The sequence below is a fragment of the Carassius auratus genome, chromosome 9, assembly GCF_003368295.1.
Source record: "Carassius auratus strain Wakin chromosome 9, ASM336829v1, whole genome shotgun sequence".
Lineage (NCBI taxonomy): Eukaryota > Metazoa > Chordata > Actinopteri > Cypriniformes > Cyprinidae > Carassius > Carassius auratus.
In genome coordinates, this window is record NC_039251.1 from 20135612 (window position 1) to 20148737 (window position 13126).

The following is a 13126-nucleotide window of genomic DNA, read 5'->3' on the forward strand; positions in this document are numbered from 1 at the left end:
AAATTCCTTAGAAAAAAAAAATATATATATGTATTATATATATTCCACATCGATCAGGTCGCCCTCTCATGGCCGCCGTGAAATGACCAGACATTTAATTATTTAATAATAAAAAGAAAAATAACAACAACAACCAAATAAATAAATAATAACGTTTATTTAGTGCTAAAGTCATCTTACTACATTAAAACAGGTGCAATTCACAGGTACACACAAACAGCATTGATAATGTCAAGCGACAACAGCCAATAATCAAATGTCATGCACTGAGGCTGAAACGTCAGGATAAGGTCTCTTTCTTTAGCAGATTACTTATTTCTACCAATCCGATGCTATAGTTGTGTTCTGAGTAGCTACCAACCCTTACATATAGTAGGCTACACTGGAGAAATAAAAAAATAAATGACAGTCATACTTGACAAAAGATATTATTTTATTGACAGACAAAATTATTTCTTGATGAAATAATATGCATTAAATGTTAATATGAGCTGAAACTGCAACACACTGTCATTCAAACAATGAAATATTTTGCAAAGCTATTTACATTAATATATTAGATTATTTATATGAAAACAGGTGGAAAAAATACTATCTCTAAAAATGTCACTGTATGGTGACTATGCAAGTAAAACTCAAGGCAGTCATCTTTGTCAGAGTGTTACATTTATTGCATTAAAAACCTTTCTAAAGTTCCCTAAATGTTTCTGGTTCTAGTCAATGTACCCCTCCGGTTCCAAAAGAAGATACTGTTCAAGTGGCTTTGGTAAGGGGAGCCTGGGAATGAGTGAGCAGCAGTTTTTTCCCAAACTGGTTCCTCAGTGCAGACCGACACAGATGCTGTAAACTACGTGGTTTATACTCCAGTGCAAAGAGAGACTCATAAAAGGTTTTGTGAAGCTAAAAAAATAATAATAAATCATTTGTGTATTAACATGGTACAATAACACCAACAGCATCAGCATGCATTGACTCATTCCAAAACTGATGCACTTCACCTGTAAGCCCTTTAGCACTGTTTTGCTACACTATTTTTGAAACATTTATTCCACATGTGAATCAAGACTTACATGAAAAATATCCTCAGGTATAGCCTCAACCCATTTGTAGGTCACAGGGACAAGTGTGTATGAGTTAAACAGGATTTCCACAGTTTTAGGTGCTGCAGCGCAAGCTGTTAATACCTTAAAACAAAAAACAAAAACATATGTAAATGAAAATCATTTATTTAAGTGATCATACCAAAAAAAAAAAAGCAGATAAAAGAAATACGAATAAGTTATCAGCAAATTTAAACTTTAAATCAGCTTTTTTTTTTATTGAAGAATGTTTATGCCATGAAATAAAAATATTGTTTAATATATAGAATAAACCTCAGGGCTATTATCTTAGTGTTCACCTTCAGCAGTGCTAGTGGCCAGACTTTAATAGATCCCCGATTTATCAAGGTCTGGACAACCCTGTGAGGTTCCCACTCTTGCCGAACCACAGAGCTTTGTAGAACACTCGATAACGGTGAACAACCGTTATAGTCAATGGCATTGATATCAGCCCCATGCTCCAAGAGAAGCTCCACCAGCTTAAGCTGCACATTGCGGGCGGCCTTGTGTAGAGGACTGCGGCGTTCTTTATCAGACAAATTAACCTTAGCTCCATAGGCCAGGAGGAGACGACAGATCTCAAGGTATCGTTCATCTTGGCTGTCGTCTGTCTTTTCTGGGGCAACTCCACAAACCACCCCCAGTGGTGTTTCACCAGAAGAGCTGCTATGGTTCACGCAGGCTCCGAATCGTAGGTACAGCTGTGCATGGTGGGGCAGACCGTGTCTAGCTGCCACATGCAGTGGTGTTTCATCCTCTTCTTCACTGGGTGAGTTCACTCTGGCACCATATCTCACCAAGGTTTTTGCACAACTACAATAGAAATTGTAATAATGGCAAATCATCAAAATTACTTTTAATTTATACCTATGATAATATTATAAGGTGTAATAATATATAGTGTATTATGTATCATATTTATATGATGATACCGTAGTGATTGTGGTGTCCTGCAGAGATGTAAAGCAGTCAGTCCCTCGTCTGTCATCTGGTTAGGATTAGCCCCATGTTCCAGCAGCAGCTCTACACATTCAGTGTTGGCGTTTGCACAGGCCTCGTGAAGTGCTGCTTTTCCTCCTGCGATAAGGTTGGGACGTGCGCCGTGTTCCAGTAAATATTGCAGACATTCAGAGAAACCTTGTGCGGCAGCAATACACAGTGGGCTTGTCAGTTCTCTTTTATACTCCAAAGACCAAAGACCTGAAATTGGAAATAGTGTAGGTGTCAGACTGCCACAACTGATGTGTTTGAATAACTGAATGAATCTTATGGAAAATACACCAAAATTATACCTTTAAATGAAAAGTGACAGTCAAGACTTTTTAGATGTTATTTTTTTTAACTGCTTGAAACGAATACTCTTCTTTTGAACTTTTATGGTACTTTTATGAAAAAGTGCATTAAGGAATCCACAAAACGATTAAGCAGCACAAATGTTTTCAACAGTGATAATAATAAGAAAAATCTTACTGACCCCAAACTATCAAGCAGTAGTGTATGTCAAACCATACAGGCATTTAGAAATTAGATAAATGTTTTTCATAGATTATACTCTAAAAATTAAATAAATAAACAGTAACTTCTGCTAATGGGTAGAAAAACTTAAATAAACTTAAAATATTGAAAGTACTACTAGAAAGTCTAAAATATAATTTAAAATGCTCAATGAAAAAAAAAAAATGTGACCATGGACCACAAAACCAGTCATAAGTGTCAATTTTTCAAAATTGAGAGATGTAAATCATCTGGAAGCTGAATAAATAAGCTTTCCATTGATGTATGGTTTGTTATAGGACAATATTTGGCCGAGATACAACTATTTGAAAATCTGGAATCTGAGGAAAAATAAATAAGTAAAAATTCTGAGAATAAACACAATCTTTGTTTTGTTCATCGGTCCTAAAAATAAAATAAAATAAATAAAAATAAAATAAAATCTTTTTGATTCACTTCCAAAGTTTCTATACCACAAATGACTGTTTTTACCTGAGGGTCCAAAGGTGGTGTCTGTTCGAGCTTGCCACTCAAGTTCCTCACGGCTCACATTATAAAACACATCAACATCAATGTAGTTCCTTTTAAGGAGGTTACGAAGCCCTCTTGTGTCTCCCTTCACTACAGATCTATAGAGCCATAAGGAGCGTAAATGCGCTCTTTCCAAATGATCCTGTCCTAACTCACAGTTATCATCCAGCAGAGCCTGCCATCCATTCAGCTGCACGGTGGAACAGTGGTTCTCAAAGCGCATGTAATGGGCTCGTATCTGCATTGCAGTTTTCATCCTGGCCTGCAGGAGTCACTATCAACGAGTACGGAGTCATGTTACCTCCAGAACTGCAGATGGCTCTTGTCCTATGAACTCTGGCCCTATGGTCTCTCCGCTCCTCCAGAGGGCGGCATCGCCCCGTACCATGTTCAGTGCTCTGCTCATCAGTGTTGATTCCTCACACCTGTGTTTGACCCTTTATAAGTCTGTTTGTTCCCTGCTATTATGTTCAGTCTTGAGCCTATGCTCCCTTTGTACCCAGTTGCTAAGTTAAGTTTGATTGTTCTCATATATTTGGACCCTTGTGTCTTTTTCTGTTTAACGGTAGCTAAGTTTGCTACGTTTATCTTGTACTTTGTTTTCTCAAGTAAAGATTATTGTTACTTTTTGAAGATTCAAGCCCCTTGGCCTTTTTGCTCTTTCGCTCTTCCGCTCTTGGGTTTAACAGTCTGAGAGTAGCTCAGTGAGTAAATTCACCCTCTTAGAGCACCAGAGACCCGGGTTCAATCCCAGCTTGAGGCAGCCTCGTTACAGCAAGACTGAACCATGGAAGCAAACCCAGCGGAAGAGTCTTCACCACCCTCCAATGTGGAACGGATCCTTGCTGCACTCTCTGAGCAAGCCACTACCATCCAACGACATGATCAAACCCTGTCTCAAATTGTCCAGATTTTGAGCCTTCAGTCCCAGGCCTCTTCATCCCAAGAACTCCAACAGTCCCCTGATCCTCAACCTAGGCCCATGGTGACCCTTCCTTCTGAGCCCAGATTACCAGCCCCAGAAAGGTTTGATGGAAGCCCTGAGAGATGCAGAGGATTTATTACCCAGTGCACTCTGGCTTTTCAACTACAACCAAGTTGTTTTCCCACTGAAAGCAGTAAGGTGGCCTACATCATTACTCTCCTCACCGGCAAGGCGCTCGAATGGGCCTCAGCTTTGTGGGACCAGAAGTCTCCACTAACCACAAACAGTCAACAGTTCATCACGGAGATGAAGAGAGTTTTCCAACATCCAGCCAGTGGAGGTGATGTCGATCGTCGCCTGCTGAATCTCTCTCAAGGTACCCGGAGCGCAGCTGAGTTCGCCATAGAGTTTCGCACTCTGGCGGCTGAGAGTAGATGGGATCAAAGAGCCCTAAGAGCGACCTTTCACCATGCTTTGTCATCAGAGCTCAAAGACGAATTGGCATTCCGAGACCCTGCCCCTGACCTTGAGTCCCTCATTGATGTAGCTATCCGGGTTGACCATCGCCTCAGAGAACGCCAGATAGAGCGGCAGCGGGAGACCAGCTTATTTGAGGCCACCAGTCCTGTTAAATTATCTCCTCCTCTTGGGGACATGGATGAACCCATGCAGTTGGGGGGAACTCGGATATCCCAGTCCGAACGTAATAGGAGGATGAGAGATAGATGTTGCCTCTACTGTGGCAAGCCAGGACACTTTCGTACCAACTGTCCTGAGCTTTCGGGAAAAGCCAAGTCTCGTCCTGGAGTAGGGGGGCCCGGGCGAGAATAGGAACCATCCCCTGCTCAGCAAACTTGGGTTTGAGGATCCAGGCCACAATTACCATGGGCCAGCAACACCATCAAGTATGTGCCTTTGTAGACTCTGGGGCCGCCGGGAATTTTATGGACTTTAAGATGGCCCAAAGTCTTGCAATTCACCCTGTGACTCTCCAAGAACCCCTTAACATTACTGCAGTTGATGGCAGCCCACTGGGATCGGGTCGGGTCAGTGAGTGCACTCCACCTCTTCAGTTAAAAGTAGGGAACCACCAGGAATTGATTCAGTTTTTATTAATTCATACCCCTAGACTCCCTATAATCCTCGGTTTCCCATGGTTGACTGCTCATAACCCCAATATTGACTGGTCCAGAGGAGTTGTCACAGAGTGGGGAACACACTGCCAACTGTCAAATACTGCTTTCTGCGGTCCACCTGAGCTGAAGTCTGTCCAAGAATCAATGTCTGGCAATCCCAAGAGCAATTCCATCTTTAGGCTCAAAGCCCCGTCCGTGGAAGTCATGGCTATTCCCAGGATCGAACCAGTCACTATCAAGCCCCCTCTTTACCCTCCCGAGCCATCCCGTGTTCCCCCGGAATACATGGACCTCCTCGAAGTATTTAGTAAGGTCCAAGCTGCCACACTGCCCCCCCACAGATCATACGACTGTGCTATTGAACTGATGCCAGGAACTTGCCCTCCCCGTGGAAGGCTATTTTCCCTCTCTGGTCCTGAGAGATTAGCTATGGACAAGTATCTGAAGGAAGCTCTAGATAATGGATTCGTCCGTCCTTCCACATCACCGGCAGGAGCCGGTTTCTTCTTTGTTGAAAAGAAGGATGGCAGTCTCAGACCTTGTATTGATTATCGAGGCTTAAATAACATCACAATCAAGAATCGTTACCCCCTCCCACTTATGACCACAGCCTTTGAGATCCTGCAGGGGGCCACCATCTTTACCAAACTGGACCTCCGAAATGCATACCATCTTGTCAGGATCCGGGAGGGGGACGAATGGAAGACTGCATTTAATACCCCGACAGGCCACTACGAGTACCAGGTAATGCCATTCGGGCTGGTTAATGCTCCTGCTGTCTTTCAGGCCTTTATTAATGATGTCCTTAGAGAGATGCTGAATATATTTGTGTTTGTTTACTTGGATGATATTTTGATATTCTCCCGCAACCTCCAAGAGCACATTCAGCATGTCAGACAGGTCCTGACCCAGCTGTTGAAGCACAAGCTCTTTGTTAAGCTGGAGAAGAGCGAGTTCCATGTCCCAGCTGTCTCATTTCTCGGCTTCCATGTGTCCAAGGGCAGCCTCCAGATGGATCCAGGCAAGATCCGAGCAGTCGTGGACTGGCCCCGACCCACTTCAGTCAAGCAGGTACAGCGCTTTCTGGGGTTCTCTAATTTCTACAGGAGATTCATAAGAAATTTTAGTTCTATTGCAGAACCTCTTTCCTCACTCACAAAGAAGTCCAACAGGCCATTCATGTGGACCAGCGATGCTGACCATGCCTTCATTACACTGAAACAACGCTTCACATCTGCCCCCATTCTAACTCTCCCAGACCCAGAGCTGCCCTTTGTCCTGGAGGTGGATGCCTCGGATGTGGGGGTAGGAGCGGTCCTGTCACAGAAGTGTAAGAGTGATTCTAAACTTCACCCATGTGCTTTTTTTTCCCGCCGTCTTACCCCAACACAGAGAAATTATGACATTGGGAACAGGGAGCTGTTGGCCATTAAGATGGCATTGGAGGAGTGGAGGCACTGGCTTGAGGGTGCCAAACACCCATTCCTAATCTGGACGGACCATCAAAATCTCACCTACATTCGAGATGCCAAGAGGTTAAACTCACGACAAGCCCGTTGGGCCCTTTTTTTTAACCGGTTCAACTTCATTCTCTCTTATCGCCCAGGTTCCAAGAATCTCAAGCCAGATGCACTCTCGAGGCAGTTTGAACCACCTGAGAGGGAGTTGTGCCCAGAAACCATCCTCCCCGCAGCCAGGGTGATAGCCCCCATCCAGTGGGATATTGAGACCGCCGTCAGGAGAGCCCAACAGCAACAGCCTGGTCCAGGTAATGGCCCTGTAGGGCGTCTCTTTGTCCCTAATTGTATGCGCTCTGAGGTCCTGCAGTGGGCACATGCATCCCTCCCCTCCGGACACCCGGGTACCACTAGAACCTGTAAGCTTGTTCAGAGGAAGTTTTGGTGGCCCAAGTTACAGAGAGATGTTAGGGCCTTTGTCTCTGCTTGTCCAGTGTGTGCCCAGTGCAAGGGGTCAAGAACTCGCCCTCATGGTTTACTGCACCCACTGCCTATCCCGAGACGTCCATGGTCTCACATTTCCCTGGATTTCGTCACAGGCTTGCCCCCGTCTCAGGGAAACACAGTAATTCTGGTGGTGGTAGATCGATTTTCTAAGACTTGTCACCTCTTACCCATGCCCAAACTCCCCACAGCTAACCAAACTGCAGAACTTCTGATGAAACATGTGTTCAGAATCCACGGCTTTCCCCAGGATATGGTTTCTGATCGGGGGCCACAGTTTACATCCCGGTTTTGGAAGGCGTTTGGCCGGCTCATTGGGTCCTCCATCAGCATGTCCTCTGGCTTCCACCCCCAGTCCAATGGACAAACTGAGAGGGTAAATCAGGACATTGAGAAGACCCTGAGGTGCCTGGTGGCCGACAACCAATCCACTTGGAGCTCTCGTTTAATTTGGGCTGAATTCGCTCATAACACTCTGTACCATTCTTCTTTAGGCATGTCCCCCTTTGAGTGTCTCTATGGATTCCCCCCACCCGTGTTTCCTGGACAGGAGCCAGAGGTTGACACCCCAGCTGCCACACAGCTTGTCCGTCGTTGTCGACTTTCCTGGAAGAGGGCTCGTGCAGCCCTGGTGAGGGCGGCCCGACTCCAACGGAGGCAGGCTAACCTAAGGAGGAGAGCAGGACCCTCATTTCGTCCAGGACAAAGAGTGTGGCTCTCTACCCGAGACCTTCCCTTGCGAGTGGAATCTCGTAAGCTGGCTCCAAGATACATTGGCCCCTTCAAGATCCTCCGAAAGATTAATCCGGTTTCCTTTCGTCTTCTCCTACCCAGGTCCATGAAAATCCATCCTACTTTCCATGTTTCTCAATTAAAACCTGTTGTTTGTTCCACTTTGTCTCCAGCCAGTAAATCTGCCCCAGCTCCTCGCATGATTGATGGTCAGCCAGTCTACACTGTCCGCAGGCTGCTGGGTTACCGCCGGGTACGTGGAGGGGCTCAGTACTTGGTAGACTGGGAGGGTTATGGCCAAGAGGAGCGGACCTGGGTTCCAGCTCGGGATATCTTGGATAAGGCCCTCATCTCAGACTTTCACCAAGCCCAAGGAGCCAATCTAAGGAACGTCAGGAGCCGTTCCTAGGAGAGGGGATCCTGTAATGGGCTCGTATCTGCATTGCAGTTTTCATCCTGGCCTGCAGGAGTCACTATCAACGAGTACGGAGTCATGTTACCTCCAGAACTGCAGATGGCTCTTGTCCTATGAACTCTGGCCCTATGGTCTCTCCGCTCCTCCAGAGGGCGGCATCGCCCCGTACCATGTTCAGTGCTCTGCTCATCAGTGTTGATTCCTCACACCTGTGTTTGACCCTTTATAAGTCTGTTTGTTCCCTGCTATTATGTTCAGTCTTGAGCCTATGCTCCCTTTGTACCCAGTTGCTAAGTTAAGTTTGATTGTTCTCATATATTTGGACCCTTGTGTCTTTTTCTGTTTAACGGTAGCTAAGTTTGCTACGTTTATCTTGTACTTTGTTTTCTCAAGTAAAGATTATTGTTACTTTTTGAAGATTCAAGCCCCTTGGCCTTTTTGCTCTTTTGCTCTTCCGCTCTTGGGTTTAACAGTCTGAGAGTAGCTCAGTGAGTAAATTCACCCTCTTAGAGCACCAGAGACCCGGGTTCAATCCCAGCTTGAGGCAGCCTCGTTACAGCGCATAGCTCTTAGCATCCTCTTACCTTTTCATATGGCTTAGGTTTTCAAGGACATTAGTTTATATAGTGCTAGTCATGTTTTCCTGTGGCTTCAAGCACTTTTTGCCTCTATATTTAGTAAGCCATTGTTCTCCATCAGTTGGTCATAGCTTACTGCGGCCATTTTTAGTTGTTGATGTATGAGATAGATGCTAAATCCCTTGAGCTTCTACCATCTATGCCTATTTGTTGTCTCTTGTTTTATTTGAAAAATACATTTAAGACAAGCTCCAATGATAAAGGGATCAGATTTTATATGCTACTTCCATGTATGCTTAAAAAAGGGGGCTGAAGTGTCACACGTTAAATATTTAATAGAAGCAGAGAGATTAATTGCAATGGCAAAATCTCTTGGTTGTACAAGAGCATTCATTTCGGGGGCACTCCAAGAAAATCTTTACTGGAATCTGCAGAATGAGTCGTAGGGGTGTTGCATGGAGACAGACCCAAACAGTAACTCACATCAGGGCTCTTGAGTACTGATTCATATGCACAGAAGATTACCACAATCCCTTAGAAATCCTGTTTCAACTCCACACAGATTCCTCATCATAGTAATCCTGCATTCACGAAGCACAATGCTGTGAGTTAAGTGATAAAGGACTTGTAGAGCATGGTACTTTAGTCTATTTTAGAAGACGCAAGCTTTGTTCTAGCAGGAAAAGCTTCAGTATGTCAGTGTGTCTCGTGTAAGATGCCTGTCTCATCAAAAGGGAGTGCAGGGAATGTGAGGGGTGTTTATTAGCAGACACGGTAAAATGTCCGGTAAAATCCTGGATTACAATATGACTCATATGTGTCATATATCCAGGTGATATCCTATTTACAGCCCCTCATTACCAAAACAGTTCAATCTGATTGGTCACTAGCTTTTTTATTTTTTATTTTTTCGCATATTCTATGAAAATGTAATTGTGTATTAAAAGGATAGTTCACCCAAAAATGAAAATTCTGTCATACATGCCTTATGTCATTCCAGTCCAAACCCATAAAACTTTCATTCATCTTTGATTGAGCTTCAGCATGTGATGTGCTCAGTTTACAATGTGAGCTCTTTATATGGCATCAGTGGCTCCATGAAAAACCTGTAACATCTATCGAACATTTCTGTTGTACAAAAGGTTCTTAATATTGTAGAAAGGTTCTTCCAAACATTAAAATAGTCTACACACTATGTGGAACATGTTTTTTTATATAAAAGCATGTCTAAACAGAGTAGTGTGGGTTTTAGTTAATGGGTTAGGAGCGGTGGTGGTGGCATTTCATTTCATAAAACCCTAGGGTACAGCTAGGCGTTCCAGGGGTTGGGGGTGATGGGTCCCCTTCAGTTGAAATCCAATGAAAAACCAGGGTATGGCTGAAGGCTGTGCCTGGTTTAAAATAACATGAGGATGAGTAAATGATGACATACTTTTCCTTTGTGGGGTGAACTCCCCATTTAATATTAGTATAATAATACGAGCTTGATCTGAGAGACCAAACAAGGTAACTAACATTTGCTGGTGAACAACATGGTTTTGCTGGATCACCAAGTAGTCCAGCACAGAACAAGCAGTAGTCCAGCACTGCTCTCTGGTTAAGCCATTTTAGAAGCCTGTTAAGTGCACCAGGTAAACTGTATCCCATTCTGGGAACCAGACTACAAAATGTAACATATGTTGGTGTTATTCACAACAGATGCACAACATATGCTGCATTTTAACAGGATATTGTAGCTCAAGAACATGACTGATATGAATATATATATATATATATATATATATATATATATATATATATATATATATATATATATATCTTAATTGTATAATTTTATAAGGTTATAGATTATACTTTACTCTGAAACATTTTGAATGCATAAAATATTAATGTACACATTTCTGCAGACTTCAGACCAACATGATGCTGATATATATATATATATATATATATATATATATATATATATATATATATATATATATATATATATATATATGATGCTGATATATATATATTCATCAAATCTGACTCACCCAATTTCTGAGCAGTCCACAGCAGTTCATCGCTCTGAAATTCAAGAACTTTGTTCAGTTGCTCTGGATCAGAGAATCCATCCTGCATATCTCTCCAGTGGTGGGATAGAAGGTCATTGAGAACAGGGGGACAAAGGAAGTCTATCCCTGGTTGTTTATAACCCTTGCTCTTTTCTTTCCTGACACCCTGTCTGCTGTCTAAAGACGACCGCCTTCTCTCTTTCAAGAATGTGGCCTTTCGACTTACAACACACGCCCCACTGCCTTGGGAGAGCATGGCTAATATTGACAGTCCTTTCCACTTCTTACCTGTCTGATTTTATGGCTATTTATATCATCACTGTTGCTCTTTATCTTGTATTTTTAGTACAAATGACATGTGATCAGCAGGGTAAATGGATGACAAGGGGGCCTTAACCATTGTTTTCATCAACAACACAGAGGCTGAGTGTCAGGAGAGGTCAGTTTGATAAATATGCCAGATGCACAGCTGAATGGAAAGCATTACTGATGATATCACCACTGCACAAACCAAGAATAGAATCAAACTCTCCATTTCAACAAGTCATGAGGTGCGAAGGCATTGTCCTCCAATCACAGCTGACTGGGAATCTGATCCTCACCAGTGTTTTACATTGTGACCTTAATTCCAAAAGTGCCCTGAGCTTTCAGCTGTAATTCCAGTGAGAAGTCAAAGGGCAACGGTTTCTCCTTGATGCAGACTATTTAGTTTATTTAACATTAACTGTGCTGATCACTGGCATTAAGTCAAAACAATTTGTTAAATATAGGGCTTTAAGGTTCTTATTGCTATTATAGGTAGTTCTTATGCAGCTGTGTAGTTGCATTTGAAAGATGTCATTAGCTGCACTATCATGTGACCTCACATGTGGCTGCTGAATTTAAAATATCTGTCAATGAGCTGATGACATACCTGAGTATTAAAAGGGGTCATATGACCTTGCTAAAAAAGAACATTATTTTGGAAGTAACCTACAATGTGTCTGTGGCACAAAGGCTGTTTCTATAAAGTTGGGGAGTTCTAACTTTGCAAGGACAATTTGACGCTTCTAACTCACAGCATGTAAGTACTTTTTTATATATAAATAATTTTCCACTGAAGATTCAAAGGCGAATTTTGAACAGTTTTGAGTAAAGTTTGTTGTTTTTTGTTTCTCTGATCACAAATGCAGACATGGTTTTATGTTTAAGCAGGAGGATATGCAATGCAACATGTAAAAAGACAGTATAAGTCATTATAATCAATAATTATGTCCCCACTGGATGCAACAAATCCCTCGTTTGTAATGAGTTTTGTTGGTTTTGTCTCCACGTGCTGGGAGACAGTGTTCTGTCAGAATAAGGGCACCACAGTATGGTGGAAGCGTAATATTTACGTCATATGCTTGAGGCATTTGGCCAATCACAATGCACTGGATAGCTGGCCAATCAGTGTACACCTCGCTTTTCAGAACGATGAGCTTTGTAAAAATTGACGCGTTCCAGAAAGGCATTGAGGAGCAACAATAATGTACACTATGTGGAAAATAATGTGTTTTTGAACCTTAAACTATATAAACACATTGTATTCCGCCAAATACACAAAATAATGTTCTTTTTAGCGATGTCATATGACCCCTTTAATGGTTCATTGCTTTATATATTACAATGTGGGAGTGACAATAAAGCATTTAGCTTAACTTCTCAGTTTTAGCTTTGGCTGAAGGTATATTTATATTGCATTTTTGTTTGCTGCATATTTCTCAGAATTTGCATTACAAAAAGAACTGAAAACCCTCAGTTTAGTAGTTCGGAAGGTCTACAGACTGGCAGAAATGCTGGGAGCTGTAACAATTAAATTTTTGAAAAGGATTCCCATGCTGAAAATAATCATAATAAAAAAAAAAATAATAATAAAAAAAAAAACATGGTTGGCTGGTTTTAGCTAGTCAGAAGGCTGGTTGTTGAAACCAGCAATTTCTAGTATCTTAGGCTGGTTTTAGTTTTTTGATTATTATATATATATATATATATATTTTTTTTTTTTTTTAATCAGGGTTCTATACAAAATATTAAATAATTTTTTAAGCGGATTTGATTTATGGGACTAAAATATGCTAATTCTGCAATTAAGTGTGAAAACTTCAAAAGTTTGCATGTAATCATACATTTTCCAGCATCAATCAAGGCCTGTTTGTGTCGTACTTACCCAACAGTA

General features: G+C 42.2%; 1 protein-coding gene across 2 annotated transcripts; it reads right to left on the reverse strand.

Moving 5' to 3' along the window:
- Positions 1-138: 138 nt before the first annotated feature.
- Positions 139-12104, reverse strand: LOC113108670 (ankyrin repeat and SOCS box protein 18). Of its 2 annotated transcripts, XM_026271940.1 has the most exons (6): positions 10909-12104; positions 2033-2300; positions 1400-1913; positions 1071-1184; positions 710-900; positions 139-639 (listed from the first exon to the last, which is right to left on the reverse strand). In XM_026271940.1, exons 1-5 carry the CDS (start codon positions 11183-11185, stop codon positions 754-756), a joined length of 1320 nt encoding a protein of 439 aa, XP_026127725.1. In that variant the 5' UTR covers positions 11186-12104; the 3' UTR covers positions 139-639; positions 710-753. The 2 variants fall into 2 exon arrangements, with proteins under 2 accessions (XP_026127725.1, XP_026127723.1); XM_026271938.1 differs by having other exon boundaries at positions 139-900.
- Between the last annotated feature and the right edge of the window lie 1022 nt (positions 12105-13126).